This window comes from Nuphar pumila, chromosome 1, assembly GCF_984573655.1.
Source record: "Nuphar pumila chromosome 1, dmNupPumi1.hap1.1, whole genome shotgun sequence".
Taxonomy (NCBI): domain Eukaryota; kingdom Viridiplantae; phylum Streptophyta; class Magnoliopsida; order Nymphaeales; family Nymphaeaceae; genus Nuphar; species Nuphar pumila.
In genome coordinates, this window is record NC_143249.1 from 312021 (window position 1) to 336188 (window position 24168).

At 37.9% G+C, this 24168-nt stretch overlaps 2 protein-coding genes across 3 annotated transcripts; one reads left to right on the forward strand and one right to left on the reverse strand.

The window, feature by feature from the left end:
• Nucleotides 1-349: 349 nt before the first annotated feature.
• Nucleotides 350-8749, forward strand: LOC149847613 (putative LRR receptor-like serine/threonine-protein kinase At2g16250). Of its 2 annotated transcripts, XM_089988997.1 has the most exons (5): nucleotides 402-904; nucleotides 984-3381; nucleotides 5987-6115; nucleotides 7386-7408; nucleotides 7669-8749. In XM_089988997.1, the coding sequence occupies exons 2-5, from the start codon at nucleotides 1397-1399 to the stop codon at nucleotides 8268-8270; spliced, it is 2739 nt and encodes a 912-aa protein (XP_089845123.1). In that variant the 5' UTR covers nucleotides 402-904; nucleotides 984-1396; the 3' UTR covers nucleotides 8271-8749. The 2 variants fall into 2 exon arrangements, with proteins under 2 accessions (XP_089838794.1, XP_089845123.1); XM_089982668.1 differs by having other exon boundaries at nucleotides 350-3381.
• Nucleotides 8750-22135: 13386 nt separating this feature from the next.
• On the reverse strand, nucleotides 22136-22962 carry LOC149847614 (glycine-rich RNA-binding protein GRP1A-like). Its single transcript, XM_089995473.1, has 2 exons — nucleotides 22789-22962; nucleotides 22136-22688 (listed from the first exon to the last, which is right to left on the reverse strand). Exons 1-2 carry the CDS (start codon nucleotides 22903-22905, stop codon nucleotides 22332-22334), a joined length of 474 nt encoding a protein of 157 aa, XP_089851599.1. The 5' UTR covers nucleotides 22906-22962; the 3' UTR covers nucleotides 22136-22331.
• Between the last annotated feature and the right edge of the window lie 1206 nt (nucleotides 22963-24168).

The window sequence follows — 24168 nt, forward strand, 5'->3', positions numbered from 1 at the left end:
AAGTCGTGAATATGGGAAAGGAAAGTGTGAAATGAGACAAAAAGGAAAGTCAAATGTCTCAAATAAACCACCAAAGTGTCTCAGTAAGGGATTGAGGTGGTTCGTTCCTTGTGGTTGGACTGATGCTACACGGGGAAGATTGTTTAGGAGTGGCCAAGCTGTTGCGGCGTCAGATGCTCTTAAAGAAACGGCGAGGGTGATTTAGTCAGCTCACGGACGATTTGATATCAACCAGTTAAATAACATTTAGAAGAAAAAGGAACTTGTATTATAATAAATCTTCATCAGAGTCTGGTTAATTTCCTAATGAATTTCTTTCTAAATGGGAAGGATACAGGAGGGGAGAGGCTACCATTAAAGATTTGGTGAAGTGGGAATAATTTAAGAGCGGGGGAGGCGGGAGGCCGGGGACAGCCACCTGCAGTCCGGAGACTAACTGAGCCAAGGTTAGGGGCGCCGGGAAAGGTCGTGGGTGGCTGAATTACCACAGGTCAACCCCGGCGATTATCGGCGTCGGCTTCGGGTGCCTGTCAGCAAAGCAATGCCAGCAGCAGCAGTGGTGGGTGATTTCGTGGATGGTATTGGCCGTGATTGGTGATTTGGGGGAATTGGTTTCTGGTGCCTGACCGGTGAATCGGCGGATACATCAGCAAAAGGCAAAAGGAAATGGTGAGAGCACGGGGCAGCGACAGGCGCAGCAGAGGCTTGTTTCTTGGTTGAAGGGAGGGAGTCGACCTGGGAAGGAGTTTGGAAGGACCGAATCCCTCCGCTTCCTTTTCCTCATTTTGTGATTCGACAGTTGTCGTGCATAATCATATCCGGGAAGAATGATATTTGGCAATGAAGCAGCTAGAGAACAAGGGTTTTATTTATGTTTTCCTCTCAGGAGAGGTGCATAGATGAGGTAAGTTATGCGGGACGACCCTGTTTTTACCTTGATCTTGATGATGAGGATGATGTTTTTCGTTTTCCCCATTTTCTAGGAGGTTAGGTGTTTCTCTTCTGCTTCATTTGCCATAGTAGGGGTGCTGCCGCTCCCACTAGTAGGCGACGAAGACTCCAGGTCTAGGGGGTTTTACTTGATAACCACTAGTGTCATCGTAGCAGCATTATCTGAAGAATCGAAAGTCAGCCTTAGTTAGGAGGAGGAAGAAGACAAATACGACTGGGGTGTGTGGGTGGGGGCTTGAACAAAAGTTTTATCTATTCATTTTACTACCTTTGCTGGTGACGATGGTGGTTGTAGCAGCAGCAGCATTAAAAGCAGAGATACACCAAGTAAACCGTCTGAATCGACGTCTCATACTGGTACGCACCGGCGAGGAGTAGAAACACAGATTTGATAGGCAGGTAGATAGATCGATTGATTGTAATAACCCTGATACTGAGCAGTCATATGGCGAATCACTACGGCCGCCATCAGAAAAAACAACGATTCACAGTGGTTAAGCGGCCTTGCTACCTTCTCTTGTACTGCCTCCTATGCATCTGTCTTGTCGCAGATGCACAACCACCACCACCATCGCCGGATCCCCCTCTTAGTTCGCCTTCGGAGCTTGCGGCTCTCTTCAACCTCAGGTCTTCTTTAGGTATAAGAAGCAGGGATTGGCCTAGAAAAGTCGACCCCTGTACTCGATGGGTAGGCGTCAGTTGCCAAGACGGCGTCGTAGTCGGTCTCAACATCTCCGGTTTCAAGAGAACCAGGATAGGGAAATTGAACCCTCAGTTCTCCGCTGATGCACTCTTGAACCTCACCTCCCTTTCTTCTTTCAATGCTTCCCTTTTTCTACTCCCAGGATCCATCCCGGATTGGTTCGGTCGTCTGGATCACCTTTCCCTCTTGGATCTCCACTTCTCTTCCATCAATGGTTCCATCCCTCCCTCGCTCACTTCCCTTTCCAGTCTTACCATCCTGGATCTTTCTCACAACTCTCTCACCGGATCCATCCCATCCCCCTCCTTCTCTTCCAATCTCTGGCTCCTCAACCTATCTGATAACCTTCTTGAGGGCCCCCTCCCTCCTGCTCTGGGCACTCTGCGCAACCTTCGTTTCCTGCTCCTCTCCAATAACGCCCTCGCCGGTTCCATCCCTCCTCAGCTTGGAGACCTCTCGTCCTTGACCCTACTAGATCTCCGGTTCAACTCCCTCTCAGGACCCATACCCGAGGAGTTGGGAAGCCTGAAGAATTTGCAGGAATTGCTACTCTCTAAGAATTCCTTATCGGGCGGGCTCCCAGCTGAGATTCCAAACCTCCCCCATCTTCAGGCTCTTGTCTTGAACAGCAACAACCTCTCTGGTGCTCTCCCCGACACAGTTGGACGCCTAAACCTCCAGCTCTGTCTGTTTGATGTCTCTGACAACAATCTTACTGGAAATCTTTCAGAAAGCACCCTGTTTTCAGGGTCGTGGAATCCCAGTTCTGCAGCTGTCCTCAATCTGTCCCACAATCTCTTCTATGGGACTTTGTCTCCACAGCTTGGTTCGGTCCTCATGCGCTTGAATTTGTTCGATCTATCGTACAACTATTTCCAGGGTAGTATCCTTGATGGTCTCAATGCTAGTGCACACAATGCTTCCTTCAAGATGAATTGCCTCCAGGACCTGCCTGACCAGAGAACGGTTGAGGAATGCTCTTCATTCTACAAAGGAAGGGGCTTACTCTTTGTGGGGTTTGATCGCTCAAATACCAGCCAGCAAGGGAGTTCAAGACAGAAGAACAAACACTGGAAAGCCATATTAGGTGGAGCTTTTGGTGGGCTGGGACTTCTTCTCCTTGTGTTGGTCTGTGTTCAATGTATACTTAGACTTGAAAGGAAAAATGATGCAAACAATGGCCAGCGTCATCTCCATCATAGAGGGAGCAACAGGAACACTGCAGCTGTAGTGTCATCAGGAGGTTTTCCACCTCCTGTTGGGATCTCTGTTAATCTTTTGAGTTTGGGAGAAGTCTTTTCCTACGAGCAACTGCTTCATGCTACAACAGATTTCAGTAGTTCAAATCTTATTAAGCATGGGCATTCTGGAGATCTTTACCGTGGTAATTTGGATGGTGGGATCCCTATTGTGGTAAAGAGGATTAATTTGAACACTGTCAGCAGGGAAGCTTATATGGTAGAACTAGATGTATTCGGCAGGGCTTCACACACAAGATTGGTTCCACTTCTGGGGCACTGTTTGGAGAATGAGAATGAGAATGAGAAACTCCTTGTCTACAAGTATATGCCAAATGGGGATCTTTCTCATGCTCTGCACAGGAAGGACACGAGTGTCCAAGACAGCTTACAGTCACTGGATTGGATAACAAGGTTGAAAATAGCCACTGGAGCAGCTGAGGCTTTATCATATCTTCACCATGAATTTACACCACCTCTAGTTCACAGGTCTCTCTCTCTCTCATACATGGATATACTGGAAAACATAATATTTTGTTCCCCTGCACTAATCCTGGCATTGCTAATGTTGCTTTTAATGTTCTATCTACATTAGTTTTATCTGTAAATGTGATCGTACTGAATAAGCCATGCTAACCCCCATCTGCATGGTCCAATATGCTTGCAAAGTAGATGAGATTGCATTGATTGATATCATGTGCACATCTGCACCAGTGTGTGTGTGTGTGTGTGTGTGTGTGTGTGTGTGTGTGTGTGTGTGTGTGTGTCCTCTGCATAGAAGCTATGGGAATAGGCTGCATCTTCTCCATCAGACGTGATAGATGTATTCAATATAGTTTTTGGATAGGAATCAATACCTTGGATCATGTTTTTTAATATATCATGAAATTTCGGTACATTGTGTGCCATTGGTCTTCGAAGATCTTAAAAAACCAGCATGCAGGTCATGGATACATTATCCAAATCTTGTTTTCTACTAAGAATTGTATGTAGATCATATCTGTAGGTCTTGATTGACAATAGGGAAAACATATGGTGGTTTTGTACCATGATACCTTATGGTGGTACACACTCTTGTTTGCATAGATCTACCGTACCCGTACTCGCACTCACACCTACTAGTTTCGACCTATGGGTTATTAACTACCCTTTAGTACAGAAATGGGTTATATATATATATATATATATCATGGGCTTAAGTAGTCAAAAGTGCTAGTCGGTGCCTAGACACCAGCCCCTTCAAAGGCCTAGACGGTGGCAGTCAGCTTAGTCGGGACCAACAACAACAACAACAACTACGCCTTCATCCCAAAACAATTGGGGTCAGCTTAGTCGGGACCAAAAAAAGGAAATTAAAAAATTACAATAAGTTCTTAAGTATAATAGAAAATACATGTTCAACACAGTTATGAAGCTAAACAACCAAAACTTAAAAAAAACTTCATAAACAAATCTAAACAATTAAAACATAATTACATTTGTAGCATTCAACTGCATCTAAACAAATATTAGTTTAGATGCGTCACCTAGAGTCACAAAAAAAATAAAATTATTTAAAATAAAAATCTACAAGAAAAACATGAAAATAAAAAAAATACTGAAAAACTTAATATTTCAAAATACACAATCAAAACATGATTATATTGTTTTAAATATTGTAAAAACAAATGTAAAATACCAACTTCGGTGTCTCCCCTTCTCCAACCTAGGTACTTGCATGGGCACCTAGGCACTCCTAGGCGGTAGACTTGCTCCTAGCTAGCTTAGGCGGGAGCCTCAGAGGGATTTTAACTACATAGCTCGTGGTTAAGGAGCCCCCTAGTAAAAATGTGTAATATTTTTAATTTTTTCAATGTTTTTTGCACATCTGACCCTCCATATATATTGTATCATTCCTCTCCGTTCTCATGTCATATAATGTAGTTTTGGTAGTCATTAAGAAGGTATATATAATTCTATGGTGTAAGGTAGAGTCAAAACAATTTGCACCTATGAGTTTCTAGGTCAATTGCACATGCAGTTGACTATAGAAAATATGCACACACACACCACATTTTATTCTAGATTTTGGTGTCTAGAAATTTAGAGAAACCAAGAATATGATGGAATACTTATTTATTGTGATGGGAATTTGCTAAATATTGGCATGTCAAAGGCTGAGGCTGACATAACTATGTTGTCTTATTGATTATAAGATTGGTGCTATTCACCTTCTCTATCATAAATCTTGTTAGTAGTCTATTTGTTGGTCTCATCTTTCATTGTCCAAAGGTTGAAGAGCTTTTTGTACTCTATGTCGCCTACTCTGTTCTTTTGTGAATATTTTTGCATGATTCCATATCTTTGTTTATCTTACTTTGAGAAGTACTTTATAACAATGTTGTAAGTATCGTACTATATCGTACTATATATATCGTTACTATGAGAAATAACAATACAATATAACCTTGTATCATACTCTGGCGTACGATACAAGGTGTATCATACGATACACCTTCGGCGCACTTTAAAAAGGGCTGAATCGTGTGTTTTTTGGGGTTTTAAATACCTCTTGGGAGTCGACGCCTCATTTGTGTAGAGGCCATTAAAGGGGTATCCACACACACTAGGAGTCGTGAGAGCGACTTGGGGGCCGAACCATGCGCATGGGAGAGGGATTTTGTGGTTTGCTATAGTAAGAGTGCATTTTCACCATTTTTCCACTTAAGAAAGTAGATTCAAGTAAAAATATCTATTATGGGTAAAATTACAACTCTAAAATTTTTTTGCTTCGAAGGCTGGCGCCCTCGAACCCTCACCTTATGGGCAGGGGCATTGCCCCCTTGCAACCCCTCTGTCAACTTACCACAAAGTTGGAAACCCTCCAAATTAGGAATTTATATCAAGGTAGAAATCAGGCTCCACACTCCAACAACGATGCCATCAGATGATCCGACATTGTAATAGGAAAATCAAGTAATGAGTGAAAACCAATTGAAAATCTAGTGCAACTATTGCCATGATATATTTATTTATGTAATATGAAAGTATGAGTCTTGTGGCATGTTCTTAATTGCAAGACATTCAGGTACTTAATTTGTTTCTCTGATTGCAGAAATGTTCAAGCAAGTAGTATTCTTTTGGATGACAAATTCGAAGTACGGCTGGGAAGCTTAAGCGAGGTGTGCACTCAGGAAGGTGATGGTCACCAAAGTGTCATATCCAGATTATTGCGGTTTTCACAGTAAGTATTTCTCTCTTTAGGGTTTATTTGGTCTTTTTATAGTTTCTCTTGCGATTTCTTCTTATGAAATAATGCAAAGTTTTTTTTAATCTTATTTTTAGCCTTTCAATTCCTAATCTCATGCCTTTTCATTCCTCTTTATCCCAACCCTATGGTCTTTCTAGTTGTCCTTTTACCTTTTTAATTAGGTTAAATTTACCAGCCGTTGATCTCAAAACATCTCTCTCCCTCACACACAGGGGCAATTTGTAATTAACCCTGTTCATGGGTCTCGATCTTACCCTTGAAAATGTTATACTTGAAGCTAAAAAATGTTACATATACTGCACTTACATCATGTTCAACTTGTGAACCTACATCATGTTCAACTTGCTGTTGCGTTTTTGCATGCATGCATGCGCTTGAGCTCATATGCTGCATTTATATTTTAATTTTCCCTCGCCAAATTTTCCAGCAGCAGCGTGGATTTTGCCATATCCACCAAGCATGGCAAGGGAAAGACAACTATCTTAAACTGGCATTAATGATATTTTTATGACATCATGATGTAACACTGATTAGAATTGAACCTTGATGTAAAGGACAGTTAATAGGATATTTCCTTGCAAATTAATGCAGAACTGTTCTGTTAGTAAATTGAAAGCAAATGTCACCACTGAAATGGAAGTCTTTTTGGAACGTAAATCATGCTCTGATATGCTCCCAATAAAATGGGAATTGCTTCTATAAATTATCTACTTACAACCTGGAATGAAAACTTTGTTATATAAATTATGGGGGCATTATGTGCAACTGCTGGTTGCTATGGATTATTAGACAAGGGGAAGTCAAATATAATGAACCATGATACGTGAAAACGACATGATAGTATGAAAAGAACTAGAGCTATCAGTATATGAGCTCCTGAATTCTTTTTATGAGAACATCAGCTCCATTGTTTATAACTTTCCAAGAATATCATTCATGACAGATTTAAATGGCTTATTTCCGTATCTCAAGTAAGAAACTCTTTCATCTTAAGAACTCCATCGGCTAATGTCAAGACACATTGCACAAATGGTAATGACTTGTACAAGTGTCAGATATTTTTATGATATCTCCATAGAGGTGACAGCACCCTCATACCTACGCCTAGGTACTTGTGTTCTGACGGGGTTTTCCTTTCCTAGTTGTCTCTTGAGAGATCCAAGCATACAGCTGTTTTTCTGTTTGACTTCAGTACATATCTTGATCTGCTAATGCTCTTACTTTTTTTGTTGATGATGTGCAGGGTTTCGGAGCAAAGCACTTCTGGTATGATTCACTCTATATGTCAATAGCAGGCTTGTTATTTTGCTACATTTATTCACAGAGGCTTTGCATGGGAATCTTGCATTATTTATGATCAGTCTTTTACTGGGGGTTGGAAGTTGAAAGATAGCATAAATTGGATAGCTCCGTGGCTGTTGCTCTTGTTTTAACTTCTGCTTTTGGTCTTCCTTTTGTTGCCTTCTTGCATTTAAATGCTTGAAATTGAGATTCTGATGATTGTTATTCTGCTTCAACGTGATCAGGTTCACCCTCAGCAACTTGTGCATTTGATGTTTATTGCTTTGGCATGGTGCTGCTTGAATTAGTCACTGGTAAGCTTGGTATCAGCGGTTCCAATGGTACAAGCACGAGCGAGTGGCTGGACTGGGCGTTGCCTCACATCAACATAAACGAAAAAGAACTGGTGACAAAGATTGTTGATCCTAACCTTATCGTAGATGAAGATCTGTTAGAGGAGGTGTGGGCGATGGCAATTGTGGCCAGGTCATGTTTAAATCCCAAGCCTGCAAAACGGCCACTCATGAGATACATCCTCAAAGCATTGGAGAATCCCCTAAAAGTTGTTAGAGAGGAGAATGTCAATGCGAGTGCATCCGCAAGGCTACGGACTACATCGTCCAGGGGCTCTTGGAATTCCGCTCTATTTGGCAGTTGGAGGCAGAGCTCGTCAGAGATTGTAGCCGTTACTGGCGTCCCTAGAGAGGGAAATAATAGCATGAAACAACCTGGAACAGCAGGCTCACAGGGAAGTGTTCAAGGAGATGTGTCATCTCATAAGAGGCTTTCCAAAGAGATATTTCCAGAGCCAACTTCTATGCATGACATGGACAGACTGGAGGTTTAAGGTTGTGATTCTTTGACAATAAATATTTGCAGGCTCCCCATTCGAGCGCCTGCTTAAAATGCTGCTTCCTTATTTTATTCTAATTTTATTTTGTTAAACTATCATTTACCCTCCGGTCAAGTTGTCGAAAAATGGGTAAAAGGTAAAAAGGTTGTGAGATGCAGAGATGGATTCTAGATCGATGCCGTTTACTTGCCTTAAAAAAACATTCATTCTTTTCTGTTCTCTTTTGCCTTGCATTTGTTAAAATATTCAAGGGCCACTAAGCACTGGCCTTTGTTTGTGATCGCCGTACAGGTGGCTAAGTCCACGTTATGTAAAGAAGATGTTGGACAGTGATGGAAAGCGATCGGTCATGGGTTTGTGTCATTTGTGGTATAGATCGAACTCTTTTGTAGAAACGGGATATTTGGATTTAATTTCTTCCGTTTCTGTGTAATTGACTATGTAAATGTCAAGGTTTTATTGGTTTTCTTTGATTGGGGTTGCAACTTTTCTTATTTTTCAATTTTCCTTTTGCCATCTTGTAGGTGCCTCTCTCTCTCTCTCTCTCTCTCTCTCTCTCTCTCTCTCTCTCTCTCTCTCTCTCTCTCTCTCTCTCACACACACACACACACACAGATATCCGGTCAACCATCACATTCTTTTATGGACTTATATTCAAGGTGGGTGAAAATAAGCAAATAAGGTTATGATCATGTCAAGCCTGTTTTCCCAACAAAACGTGGTCTGCTGCCAGCATTCAGAAAAAATGATCATCCGACCCTGTTGTTGGTAGTCTATTACTTTATTCTTTAAAATGTTTACTAAATAGAGATCTACAAACTATGTTCTAGTCAAGCATGGGCAATTGCTAAAGAAACATCCGAAAGAAGCAAAGGATTCACAACTAGTGCCTTTCTTTTGAAGGCTTAATTCACGTGGAAAATGATAGTATTGTATTCCAAAAATGATGTGTTTTCCGAAATGTCCTACAAATTTTGAAATTTTCTTGATGTTTTTTAAGTGTAAAAGGACTTTTTTACCCTTTGCACAAGCAAATCTTCTCAAGATATGCAAACTTCTTTCTAAATATCCAAATATGCAAATTTTCTCTTAAATATACGAATTTTCTCTCAAGTATACACATTTTCTTGCAAATATGAGAATATGCGATTTTCTTCTAAATATGTGAATTTTCTCTTAAAGGCATTAGTGACACTTTTGAAGTACCATTAAAAGTTTTTTTACCTTTAGCGGCACTTCAAAAGCACCACTAAAGAATTTTTTAACCTTTAACGACACTTTTGCAAATACTTGCACGAGGCCCTTTGTCTGACATTCACAAATATAGTATGACATTTACAACTATGAGTTGCAAAGGTCTCCAAAATGTGTGAAATGTTGGAGGAATGTGGAGCTCGATTTCTACCTTGATATAAATCTATAACTTTTGTGAGTCCAATTTCGCGGTAAGTTGGTGGGGGCAGGGGGTCGTGCTCCCTTGCCCGTAAGGTGAGGGTTTGGGGGTGTGAGCCCCCTCGAGGTGAAATTTTTTGGATGGTATTTGTTTAAAAAAAGTAATCACATTTTGGGGACCTTTACAACTCATGGTTGTGAATGTCCCCAAAATATGCGAGCCTCCTTTTAATAAAATCATGTAAGGGGCACACGAAGGAGGACATTCATAAATATGCGAGAGAAAATTTGTATATTTGAGAGAAAATTCACATATTTGAATATTTGGGAGGAAGTTTGCATATTCGGAGAAAATTCACTTGTGCGAACAATAAAAATATCCTTTTACAATAAAAAATTTGTAAATTTGGACATTGGGCGAATTTTGAAATCATAGGGCATTTTAGAAAACAAACCATTTTGTCGTATAATACGATCCTTTTTTGTATTTCGCATAGCCAATCAAGATATCCCACTAGCCTATGAAAGTCTTCTTGCAGCTTAAGAGAACGCTTTTTAAGATGTTCAAGGTTTAGGGTTTAGAGCTTAGGGCAAAGAGATTAAGGTTTAGGGTTTAGGGTTAAGGGTTTTTTCAAAATGGTCCCTATCTTATAAAACATTCTCAAATCAATCCCTACTTTAGAGCAATTTTCACAATCATCCCCATATTTGTGTAACCCTTTCATGTCTGTCCTTTAGGTTAACTGCCATAGCAGACGACAAAAATGATTGAGACTTTACAAAAAAACATTTGTGCCCATTACATAAGTTGTTTTTTCTTTCACTTCTTTACAGTATTTACACAATTCCCTTGTTTACAATTGCAGAACCTCGTTAATTGTAAAAGAAACATCATTCACTTACAAAACATAATTTACAAATCATAGAATATTTAAAGAACATTAAAAATTTAAACTCAAAATTTACATCCTTAAAGTTTGACGATTCATATAAATTTATATTAACTATTCAAACTAAACTCCTCATAATTGAATTTTCTTATATACTGCATTCATTCTATTCATTCAAAAATGAACATGCTCATAAATTGCATTTATTCATTTAAAATTGAACTTCTCATACATTGCATTCATTTTATTCATTCAAAAAAATGAACATGCTCATACATTGCATTCATTCATTCAAAATTGAATCTGCTAATACATTGCATTCATTTCATTCATTAAAAAAATGAATATACTCATACATTGCATTCATTTATTCAAAATTGATTCTGCTCATACATTGCATTCATTATATTCATTCAAAAAAATAAATGGGATCATACATTGCATCTATTCATTCAAAACTGAATTTGCTCATACATTACATTTATTCCATTCATTCAAAAAAATAAAACCAGATCATATATTGTATTCATTCATTCAAAATAGAACTTGTCATACATTGCATTCATTTCATTCATTCAAAAAAATGAACACGATCATACATTGCATTCATTCATTCAAAACTAAATCTACTAATACATTGCATTCATTCCATTCATTCAAAAAATGAATACACTCATACATTGCATTCATTCATTGAAAACTGATTTTGCTTATACATTGTATTCATTACATTCATTCAAAAAAATGATCTTGATTTATGGGGCATTGTGCTTATTGAACGGTTAAAAATATATTTATATAGTGTTTATGGGGTGTTGTGACTGTTGAACGATTTTAGCAGTCCTTGATCGTTGGTCAAAGGAAGGTGACTATTTAAGGTCATTTTTGACTAATTTTTAAAATATTAGATTTATGACATTTAATTTCATTTATTAGAAAAAATGTGTTGACCTTACAAAAGTCTATAAATCTCTTTATTTTTGTCTTTTGGTTCATCAAATTTTCTTATTCTCAAGCTTTTCCTTTTTTTATTCTTTTGTTCTCGTTTTGGCTTGCTAAGTTCATGTGTAGGAGAGGACACTTGATCTTGTGCAACACTGATGCTTCTAAGGTCTAAGCCTAGTTGTATCCTGAAAACTTAGTCGCAAACAAACCTTTTATAAATCTTTAGAAATCCCAAAGTGGGGCGATTGAAGTTCTAAAGATAGCGATATTAAGAACGTGCCTCAAGGCTTGGGATCTCATTTTTTCAAAATCCTATTTTTTGCCACTGTTTATTGCAACAATTTTAGAACTTCAATATCGCCTCTGATTCGACATCCAACTCTATCAATTTGTTAAGTCGTGACCTTGAGAAGCTTAATCAATTTGATGGGTCAAATTTCAAGCGGTGGCAATCGAAGGTCTCCTTCCTATTGTCTGAGTTGCACATCGACTATGTCCTCAAAAAGTCTTATCTCACTGTTGTTTCTGGAGAAGTTGAGATAGAAGAACATAAGAAAGAGCGAGAAAAGTGGCACACAGACAACTACTAATGCAAAGAGCATATCTTGAATACTGTAGTTGATTCTCTGTTTGACATGTATTCTCCTTTGGAGTTAGCTAAATAATTATGGAATGCTCTAGAGATTAAGTACAATGCAGAAGACACTGAAAATAAAAGGTTCTTTATAGACCAGTATATTAATTTTTCTATTATTGATGATAAGCCAATATTTACTCAAATTCATAAGATGCAATTATTGGCTTATAAGATCAACGGAGAAGATATGTATATTGATGATGACTTCCAACTTGTAGACGTCATTGGAAACTACTTGATTCCTAAAAGGAATATAAGAATCACCTAAAACATAAAAATAAGAAAATCACTTTATATGTCTTCTTAAGGACATCCGAATTGAGGAAGAGACTCATCTTTGTGACAAAAATAATTTGAGTCCTAATGATAGTTGTCCTAAAGTAAATACTATTAGTAAAAAGGTGGCAAAATTATGAAAACTTAGAGAAACAAAAAGAATTTTGTGAAAAAAATACTAACTGATAAAAAGAAAATCAACTGCAGTGTTTGTAGCAAGTTAGGTCATTTTAGTAAAGAATGCAAAGAATGAAAGACGATTAGTCTTAAGCCAAATGAATCAGAGGAGAAGTGTGTTGTTGTAATATATGAAACCTTCATGGTGGCTATGAATAAAGATTGGTACCATGATACTGAAAACATTGTTCATGTGGCAAACGAGAGAAACTTATTCAAGTCGTATGAAGTAGTGGGGGAGGGATGTAATCTCTTTATAGAAAACTCTTTGTCAACTAGGAAAAGAAAGTATGAAAATTAAATTCACTTCTGAGAAAGTCCTAACACTTGAGAATATCCACTATGCTCCAAAAGTTCATAAGAACTTAATCTTTGCAGATCTATTTTCACAAAATGGTTTTAAAAATGTTATTGAATCTGAGATTGCAACTATGACCAAAGAAAAAATCTTTATAGGTAAAGGGTTTGTCACTAGCAGTATGTTCAAGATGAGCGTAATTGAATTTGTTACTTATGTTTTATATGGTTGACTCATATTTTCTTTGACATTCATGATTAAGATATATTAATTCTTGCAGCATTTATAATATGAATAATTTTGGTTTCCTTCCTTGCCATGTCAAAATAGAACATAATCATAAGTGTGAGACATATATTCAAATTGAGATTACTAGACTTTCATTTCTTAATGTAGAAAAAAATTATAAATTGTTTGAATTAGTGCATTCAGATGTATGTACGATAGATCATATTCTAAGTCATAGTGGTAATAGGTATTTCATTACCTTTATAGATGAATGTTCTAAATTTTGTTATATTTATTTGATCAAACATAAATCTGAAGCATTTTTTAAATTTCTTCTTTATTTGGCTGGAGTACAAAATAGATTTAAAACCAAGATTGCATATTTAAGAACAGATAGAGAAGGTGAATACTTAGGTAAAAATTTTGATAAATTATGTGCAGATAATGATATCATTCATTAAACATCTACCCCTAAAACTCCTAAATAGAATGGTATAGTAGAAAAAAAATACTTGTAGAAATGGTAAATGATATGCTTCTTAATACGGGTCTATATCTCAACTTATGGAGAGAGGCTCTACTTACTATCTAAATCGTGTTCCTTACTCTAAATTTGATAAATCACCTTATAAATTATGTTTTGGTAAGAAACCAAATCTTAGCTATTTTTGTGTTTGGGGTTGTTTAGCATATTTAAAATTTCAAAAAATAAAAGAAAGAAGGTTGGACCTAAAGTATTCAAATGTGTATTTGTTGACTATAATAAATATAGTAAAGCATATAGATATTTAGACGTTACTAATGGTGTTATTATTGAATCTAAAAATGCATCTTTTATAGAACATAAAATGCATTTGATTGTCTTCTTCATGGTAGTCGAACTGTAGTTGATGAACATCCGGTTAATGACATGATTGAATATTTTGATGATTGTAATGTTGAACCAGAAGTTGAAGTTAGGCATAGTAAATGCAAGGTTGTTAAATGCGATGAGGCGAAGCGAGGCGTTGAGCCTGCGCTTCGCCTCTGAGGCATACGCCTCAGGTACTGAGGCGTACGCCTCTCACAACTGGAATGGAAGTGAAGCGGTGGGAGGGGAGGCAGTAAGAGAAGGGCCACCCACCCAGATGGTACAGAAGCGAGGGATATGCCAGTCGTCCGGTGGTCGGAGAAGACTGAGCAGCAGCTGCAGCATAGCAACTCCGGTGGTCGGTGGTCACAACTGGTCGGAGGTTGATGAGGGGCGCATCACAGCAACGCCTCAGTACCTTGAGCGTGCGCCTCGCCTCTGTGGCATACGCTTCAGGTACTGAGGCGTACGCCTCTCACAACACTAAGTAAATGCATTAGAAAACTAACTAATTTTGGTTCTGAATTTTATACATTTATGATTGAAAATGATTCTGTATATTTTCAAGAGGCTATGTATTCTCAAGATGTTTTCTTTTGAAGAGAAACTGTAAATAATGAAATTGATTCAATTGTGTCTAATAATGGTTCAAAATTAGTAGATTTACCTATTGGTTGAAAAATTATTGACTGAAAATAGATTTTCAAAAAGAAGCTAAAAGTCGATGGTACAATTGATAGATTTAAAATTTGTTTGATTGCAAAATAATTTAAACAAAAAGGTATTGATTATTTTGCTCATGTAACCTGAATAGCTACTATTAGAATTCGGATTGTCATAGCTATCATATATAAGCTTGAAATTTATCAAATAAACATGAAAATACCCTTTTTTTAATAGAGAATTAGATGAAGAGATATATATGGAGCAACCTAAAGGCTTTGTAGTGCTAGGGCAATAAAGCAAAGTTTGTAAAGTTGAAAAATATTTATACTGATTAAAACAAGCCCCTAAGCAATGACATGAGAAATTTGATAGTTCTTTGATAAATAATGATTTCAAAATACATGATGTTGATAAGTGTGTTTACAGTAAAGTAAATTATAATTTTATTATTATAATTTATTTATATGTTGATGACATGCTTATTTTGGGTTCTAATATTGAACATATAAAACAAACAAAAAGATTTTTATCTTTCATGTTTTGTATGAAAGATTTGGGTATTATCGATATTATTTTAATAATCAAAATTATGATAAATAATAATGGCATTGCATTATGTCAATCACATTATATTGAGAAAATTCTTACAAAATATGAATATATTAATTGTTCACTTACATGCACTTCATATGATTCAAACGTGAAATTGACTCCTAATATTGGTGTAAGTGTTCAACAATTAAAATATGCTAGTGTTGTAGGTAATCTTATGTATGCAATAAACTACACAAGGCTTGATATAGCTTGTGCAATGAGCAAGGTGTGTAGATATCTTAATAATCCTGAACATCAACATTAGAATGCTATGAATAAAATTCTTAAATATCTTAAGCATACTTTAGACTACGAGATCCACTATATCAAGTTTTCTGCTACTATTTAAGGGTATAGTGATACAGGTTAAAACACTAAATTTGAATATTTTAAATCAATGAGTGACTAGGTTTTTACCCTTGGTGGACGAGCAATTGCATGGGGTCTAAGAAACATGCATGTATAACTTATTCTATAATGAAATCTGAGTTTATTATTTTGTCATTTATTTGTAGAAAAGTTGAGTGACTTAAGAATATGCTAGTGGATATTTCACTAGGTGATAAGTTCATACCTGCTATTTTAATGTTTTGTTATTGTCAATCAACTATATATAAAGCAGTTAATATAAAATACAATGAAAAGTTTAGACATATTAGTATAAAACATAATTTTATAAGACATGATTGATGACAATAATATATCTTTGAAATATGTGAAGTCATGCCAAAACTTGGCAGACCCATTAACTAAACGCCTTTCGAGAGATGTCATCATTAAAACATCGAGGAGAATGAGAATTAAGTCAATTAAGTCATCGTCCAAGGATACTCAACCTAGAGCGTTGAATATCCTACATGCCTAAGTTCAATAAGAAACGAATTGATGAATGACATGTATTGAACATATTTATGTGAGCTCATTCTTGATGTGTGCTTATGAGATGTAACTAATGTGAAGGTTGAGCTAATAACTCTTAATGGATTTGTAGGCCTTAAGGCTAGGGCGTGTGTTACAGAATACCTAGACAAACTCACCTATATGAGTGTAGAAGTGTAAGTCACTTCTTATGAGAATTGACAATTCTCTAGAGCACTCATGAATTCAGATAAGCACAAGGCTCTAAATGTGTCAACTTAAAATCCAGACAATTAAACTTTTGAAAACCTATGTGATTGAAAATTCAGTTAACAATATAAGGAACTAAGTTCAAGGTAAGTCCACTTAGCACCTTGGTTAATTTAGGTTTTCTTTCACTAAGTGCAGATTCCAGTCCTGCAGACACTCTCACTAATGCATAAGTTTTTATGCAAGCTAAATATATTTTGAAACTAGTGGGGGATTATTGAAAAAAGTTTCAAAATATACCTTCTTTTGTAAAGTTTTTGTGCTTTATTGCTTCCCACTAAAAGTGTTTTGAAAATGTTTAGTCTCATATCCAAGAGGGAGAGATTTTTATGGTGGTTTAAATAAAGTATTTGTTCTCTATTCTTAACTTTGGTAAATCTTATGTATTAGGGTGGCTTGCAGACGTTGTTGCGCTTTGTGCAAGAACAGATGTGTCATTTGCGCACACGTGCACGTGTGTACCCAATGGCGCTTTAGGAGAAATGTGGCATTTTGATAACGCACTTTGTACTTCACGTGCTCGCAGCGGTGCGAGGTGCGTATGAGGCACTAAGGTCCCCTTTGATCAAGTCTTCTTTGACTTTATGTTTTCTCGAATGGTTTGGTTGTTTGAAAGACTTTAAAACGGTTGGATAGTTTTGAAGGTCCTTGACGGTTGGTCAAAGGTGGGTGACCGATCAAGATCATTTTTGTCTAATTTTTAAACTATTGGATTTATGACATTTAATTTCATTTATCAGAAAAAACATGTTGGCCTTCCAAAAGCCTATAAATCTCCTTATTTTCGTCTTCAGGTTAATCAAATTTTTTGATTCTCAAGCTTTTGCTCTTTCTATTCTTTTGTTCTCATTTTGGCTTACTAGGTTCACGTGTGGGAGAGGTCACCTGATCTTGCGAAGCAGTGATGCTCTTGAAGTCCAAGCCTAGTTGTATCCTGGGAACTCAATGACAAACAAACCCTTTTCACATCTTCAAAAATCCTGAAGTGAGGCGATTGAAGTCTTAAAGATAGCAATTTTAAGAATGTGCCTCTAAGCTTGGGATCTTGTTTTTCCAAAATCTTGTTTTAGCAATTGTTTGTTACAACATTTTTAACGTATTTGTTGCTCATCTATCATTAATAAAGGGCACTGTCATTGGACATCAATAGCAACACCCTTCTTTTTTTGTTATTTATAATGTCTATGGTACACGTCCACCATTAACAGAGGTCACCATTATTGAACATCAACAACACGCTTTTTAAGGACTTTTCAATGTACTTGATGCTCGTAAATAATCAATTAAAGGCATTGTTACTGGAATCCCGTAAGCGACACTCCACTTTCTAACTAGTTACAATGTCAAACATTGGCAACAACACACCTTTGTAAGGCCAGCAAGGACTTTTTAATGTACTTAATGTTTAGCATGGGTAATGCTTGCATCAACCCGGACCAGGTTAAAGAACATGTGTATGATGTGATTGAGGGTTGTATGCATTAATTTGGTTTTGGTAGTCCAAGGAGAGACCCGAGGTGAGGGGCCTCATTACATAGTAATATATAGTTTAATATACACAGAAATAGTAATATAGATAAATAAAACCTCTAAACATTAAGTAGTAGTAATATCAATACTAATTTATAAATTTATAGTGATTCATATGTACTAAAAAAATTGCGATCTTTATACGAATATACAATTTAATGATCTATTTATGTAACTACAAATTATAAAATCTCTATTTTTATAGGGTAAATATTGGCTACAATTGAAGGTAAGAAACTAATGAGTAGAAATCATTTTTTCTTCAAAAAGTACTGATTTTTTTGTAGATCAAATGTTATGGATGTGATCTACATGGTTTGTTCCGTACTAAACTTCTTTTGAATCATGTGATTATGACAAGTAATTAGGTTTTTAAAGGAGTCCAAAAATCAACGGTCCACAATGTGTCAAAATTTCATAACTCAAAAGATTACATTTTTATATGACAAAAGCATGATCCAAAGCTTGATCCTTAACAAACAAACCATGTTGAACACATCTGTGTGGTTAGATTGAGCTGATAAAACTCGCACCTATGATTTCTAGCTCATTAGTTATGTACCTTCATTAGTAGCCAATATTTACCCATTTTTATAAGCACAAACTTGTATATGTATATAAAAACTTAAATAAATCAAATATGAATTTCTAAAAACATTTATATATAATTTTTTTTAGCAAATGGACATTAGCGATGACCTAATCTATCACTATTAGTCTTTCAAAGCTGTCTCTATAGGCAAGAGCTAAGGTGACATACAAAACTGTCACTAAATGGGCACTATAGTGACAGTCTTTGTCATTGCTAAAGGGGTACTATAGTGACAGTTCTGACCGTTAGATGATTTAGTGACAAGACAATTAGTGATTGATCCTAGGGCAGTTCATGACAGAGCATAGGGCCTTTAGGGATGGAAAAGACCGTCACTAAAAGTCTATTTTGTTGTTGTGTAACTAACCTAAGCTGATTTAATAGGTTACAATTACTAACCTCTCAAAACATTCCTTTTGTTTTTGTGTTAAGGGTTTCCCACCCACCTATTCAACGTTTGAAAGTTGCAATTGCATTCAGCAATGACGCCTACAGAGGGAAAATGTTTCAATATTTTGAAATTTGTGGTGTTCCCAAGAAATTTGCGCGTAAATAAAAATTAAATAATAAGATTATTACAAAAAAAAATTTACATTAACACTTTTAAAGTAAGGTTATCAGAAATTGTGTACTGGCCTTTGAAAATGTCATAAAAAATCAAGATATACCATCACAACTGTTACCTTTTCTTTTTCACCATCACTATTATCATCTTCTTATTCATCACCATCATCAACAAAAAAGAAAAAACTCTGATTTATTACATTATAGTCATTTTTTCTCTCACATGATGATATCAACATCTCTCTCCCTCTCTCATTACCTTTCCTACTTCCATAATTCCATTGTTTTCTAGCTACTATCCAATGATGGGGTGGCTTCTTATACATGGTTCTAGGGGATGCCTCTAAAGAAAAAAAGGATCCTTCCTAACCATTTTCTGATTGGCTCATTCATTGTAAATATCAAAGCCATTCAAAAACTCACGGTTCAGTGGCTTTCTATTGAATGGGTATTGCAAATCAGAAGGGGGCATGATCTGGCTTCATACGATCTATTTAGATTCAATTTGCAATTTGTTTTTTGTTTTGGATCTTAATTTTGTATTTGTATACTAGATCTATAATTAATTTGGAAGCTTTATCAGTTATGGATGCGTAACCAAATTAAGAAGAGTTTTTTAAGAAGTGAACTAGGAGATTTGGAGTTTACAGTGGTGTTATGAAACAATTTCTAGTTTTGTTGTTTCTTAGTTCTAACTACTTTCATTTTTTTCTAAATATCATTTTGGTAAATAATCTGCAGATTCCTGGAAATTTATAGGCGATCCATCTAAAGATGCTCAGGATGGTGAAGATAAATGAACGTTTACAATACTTGGATTTAGCCAAATCCAATTTGATGGATTTTGTGGGTTCATTGATAAAGGCTTGATAGAAGACCTTCATCAATTTTCAATTTGGAAATTGATGTTCCTCCATGAAGCTGAGATCAATGAACCGATGAAATCCTTCAAATTGAAAGGAAGTAATAACTCCTGAAGGGGCAAGAGCAAGACCTAATTGAAAATGAATCAAATTATCAATCATGCTATAAAGACCTTTATCCCCACATTCCAATCAACCCTCCAAAGGAATATGCCCTTCTAAAAGATCCGTCATACTGTGGTTGATCCTGCCTGAAGTTAGTTTTATACACCTGACAAGCAATGAGAAAAATAAATGCAATAGCAAATTAGCTTCAGGTATAGGTTCTTGTTGGGCTACACTATCCCATTTGATCACTCATGCTTGTTCTAAAGCATTACTGGTTTATATCTGGATCGATCATTCATTCCATGAAACCCATTTTCGGGTATTCTCCAGCGATTACTAGCTGATCCATTTAAGAGACACTTTGCCTGTGTAAACAATTATACTTCTTTGAAAGCACCTGATTTTAAGGACCCCCTTCTTTCTTTCATTCTTTCTTTTACTCCTTCACATAAAGACTAGGTCTCTTGACAATAAATCCTGATGAAGGGGGCCTGCTCGTGACAAATCTGCTTGATACCGCCTATTTTTCTGAATGCGAAGCCTATTTATTCTGCAAATTTCTTGAGATACTTAAGCTTGTGGTTTTCATTACTTGATCAGTTCTGGAGGTTATGGTTCATGGTCATCTGATTAGGGAGAAACCGTCAAGCTAGGAGAAAGCTCATACATTCAATCTCAAAGGAGACTCTTCTGTAGTTCACAGATTTTGCAGGTGACAGCTTGTGCCAATTACTCTCACTGGCTGCAGGTTATTCAGGGGGCCATACATCAACCGTGGGATCTATACTCAAAACCAACCTTAAAGGCATGATGAAGAAGGGAGCATTTGACAAAGATGAGGCCTGCACTTCACTATATGATCTCTCTCTCTCATAAGACTTGTTTCGATGGCCCCATAGGGTTCGAACCGGAGACCCCTCGGTGATGACAGTTCATTCTAACCATCTAGCTATTCCAATTTGACTCTTTTTTTTCTTTCCAGATTTACTTAAGGGGCCTCCTGTTGGTTGGTTGAACGTCTACTGACATGGCCATCTGTCGCAGTGGTGGCTGGTCTTTCATCACTGTCTTGGTATGGTCTATCAATTGGCCTTTTTCTGTTCTCTATCGTTTTTTGTCAGTGCTCATAGTCATAGATATTGGTCTTCTTGGAAGTTACCTATGAAGATGGTTTGCACAAAGATAGCTTAACGGGACGAACGGGAATGCCCAAGGCTGTTACAAGCCCTCTAAACGTTAAGATGGGATGGCGGTGACGGGCCTTTTATGCTTCTGTAGGCTTGACCCTGCAATTTACTGCTAACGAGATTGGCAGTGGACATCGCGTAGGTTTTATTATATAAAGTGAAAGAGACGCACGCGTAGCAAAAGTCCGGTGACAAAGTTGCTCCATCTTGTCATGGAGTCAATTCTAATACTAACCATGGTAGAGAATGCAAGCAAAGTTTATGCTGCCCACAGCTTAAGGACATTAACACTATGGAGAATTTTACTTTTGTGGTCGAAACATTGAGAAAGAGGGCTATTCGGGTCTGCAAAAGAACGATTGCCAGTCGGTACCGTCTCCCCTCGAGATGATTCTGCGGATTGCCAGGGGGCAAAAACTTTGAACCCGAGAGAATCAAGCAAATGCACAACGAAGCCAATAAACAACTCAATGTACGGTTTATGGCCGACATTGGATTAAGCAATCTGCAGTATCGCAAGATCTTGTTGGCCTCAGTTGCCTCTGAGAATCTACCGCTAGATGCATAACCTCAGAGTTAAGTTGATGAAAGGACAACAATTCTAGCTTTAGAGATGCGTCTCAAGCAGATTTTAGCAATTGAGAAAGCCGACTACTAGCCAGCTATGGTCGACACCACGCCTCTTGGTTGAAGCCGGAGACTTTTTTTTTTCTCCCGCTCATATACCTCGCCTGCGAAAGTTTATGCAATTATTTTATTGACGAGCCAAAGACAGGAGACGGAGACGGAGACGGAGACGAAGACGAAGACGCCACTCCATTTCCCTAAATCGTAGCTTTAATCCTTCGCTTTATGTTGCGTCTAATTGAAGTTTTGCAGGGGAAATTGGGGAGGAAAAACAAATTGGGGATTTCATCGATCCATCACACCAACATTTTAGACAACAAAAGCACCACACATATATAATATTACTCAGAATCTTAAAAAGTTCACGCATGCAAATAACAAGACGACGATCAAAGACCAGAAAAACATCACTCTAATACATAACGATCAAAGGAACGGCAGACGGACGGACAGACTGATTGACGCGGACAGACATCCTAACCTAACAAAATAAGTAGCAAACCCTAGTTCCTCCAGTGACCATCGGAAGCGCCACCACCCCTCGAAAATCCACCATCAGAGCCACCATAGCGGCTGCCATCCCCACGGTTGTTGTAACCCCCACCATCATTGCGACGGCCGCCTCCACCGCCATAGCCTCCACCACCAACTCTCCTGCCGTAGCCGCCGCCGCCGCCGCCGCCGCCGCCGCCACTGCGAAATCCACCACTGCCACGGGTCTGGGCTTCATTAACGGTTATGTTTCTTCCGTCAAGCTCCTTCCCATTCATCCCCTCGATGGCATCGCGCATCGATTGTTCATTGCGGAAGGTGACGAAACCAAATCCCCTGGATCTACCCGTTTCACGGTCGTTGATAACCTGCAAACCAAAAGACAAGGATGACAATAAACACGGATCAGTTAAAAGAGGGTTGAGAAGGTCCTCGATGGGATCGGGAGATGCAAGGAAGAAACCAAACCTTGGATTCGATGACCTCCCCAAAAGAACTGAAGGCCTCCTCGAGGCTCCTTTCATCCGTGACCCAAGCAAGGCCACCTACAAAGCAAGGGTATTCGACCACATCCGCAGAAGCCATCGAAAGAGGGTCTGGTGATGTGCTGTTACGACACAAAAGCCCTAACCCTAACGCCGGAGGAGGAAAACAAAAAAGCCCTAACTCTATATAGCTGGACCTTAGTGGTGTCACGGGTCGGGTTTGGTTCGGACCCATGTAAAACCAGGCCCAAATCTCATTTATGTTATCAGGTTCGAAACCGAGCCTAATCAGACCCACGACGTCTCCTTCCCTGCAACCGCCGGAGGCCGGACCGTCATCGAGAACCCCCTCAAATGAGGTGCGCCCTTTCCCCCCTTCTCTCTCTCTCTCTCTCTCTCTCTCTGTGCAACCCTATCTCCCACTTCCTCTCTCTTCCATTTGCGATGCCTAAAACCCTCAGAGGAGGGTTTTGGTAGGCGCGAAGGTGAGCCCTTTCCTTTGAGGAAACCTTTAGTACTCCCTATTTGGAGGTTTTTTATTGCTATATGAAGCAAGCAGTGTTGGCGAAACCCTGTAAAATTAACGTGACAGGGAGCGTACCTGAATTCGTCATAGTTCGTGTAGGAAGTTCGGCGTTCTCCTCAGCCGGTCGATGCCCACAATGAGCCCAGGCCTTAGGTCGACGGTGAGCAGGACCCTTTCCACAGCGTCCGAATGCGGAACAGTATTTTGGCAGGGAAATGCTATGAACACTCATTATGTTCGCAGCCTCCTAACCCTTTATATAACGGGGGAATAAGGTCCACATTCACGTAACTCCCACCCACTAACCCCATTATTTGGCCACTAATGTGACCCACTAATGGCTGTGTCAAACCGGGTCACACTGTGGGTTAGACCCTTAAACCCAAAATATCCAACATTCTCCCACTTGACCCATTGACACCAAAAGTGTACTAAATCGAGGTATATACCGTTATCTCGATTTAATTCTTTATGTGGGTTCACATGCCACCCTTTATCACAAGGATGAATCGTATGAGTCAAGGATATGAACACTCCTTTATGAAATGTCATATTTTCTTATACTACGTTACAATTCACCTTCAGTGTTTAGGCATGTAAAAAAATTACCTTTATGAATAGGTTGGTTTCTCACCTATTCTATTGGTCCTTTAATATTGTTATTATGCTATTCTCTTTAACTCATATGAGAGATTCTTTATGCAAAACCAACAATAACACAAAACCTTAGAGAATCAAAACATAAACACAAATGTGATCACATAATGTATTGTCATACATCAGAAGGAATCAAAAAGACTCATCCCCTTTACATGTTGGGAATACAATCCCGGTGTT

Bases quoted from the DNA above. Each gene is read 5' to 3' on its own strand.
- LOC149847613 (XM_089982668.1), top strand. From the start codon at position 1,397: ATGGCGAATCACTACGGCCGCCATCAGAAAAAACAACGATTCACAGTG. The intron at 3,382-5,986 runs GTCTCTCTCTCT...CTCTGATTGCAG, and splicing joins ACACCACCTCTAGTTCACAG to AAATGTTCAAGCAAGTAGTA. The intron at 6,116-7,385 runs GTAAGTATTTCT...GATGATGTGCAG, and splicing joins AGATTATTGCGGTTTTCACA to GGTTTCGGAGCAAAGCACTT.
- LOC149847614 (XM_089995473.1), bottom strand. From the start codon at position 22,905: ATGGCTTCTGCGGATGTGGTCGAATACCCTTGCTTTGTAGGTGGCCTT. The intron at 22,689-22,788 runs GTTTGGTTTCTT...TTTGGTTTGCAG, and splicing joins GGGAGGTCATCGAATCCAAG to GTTATCAACGACCGTGAAAC.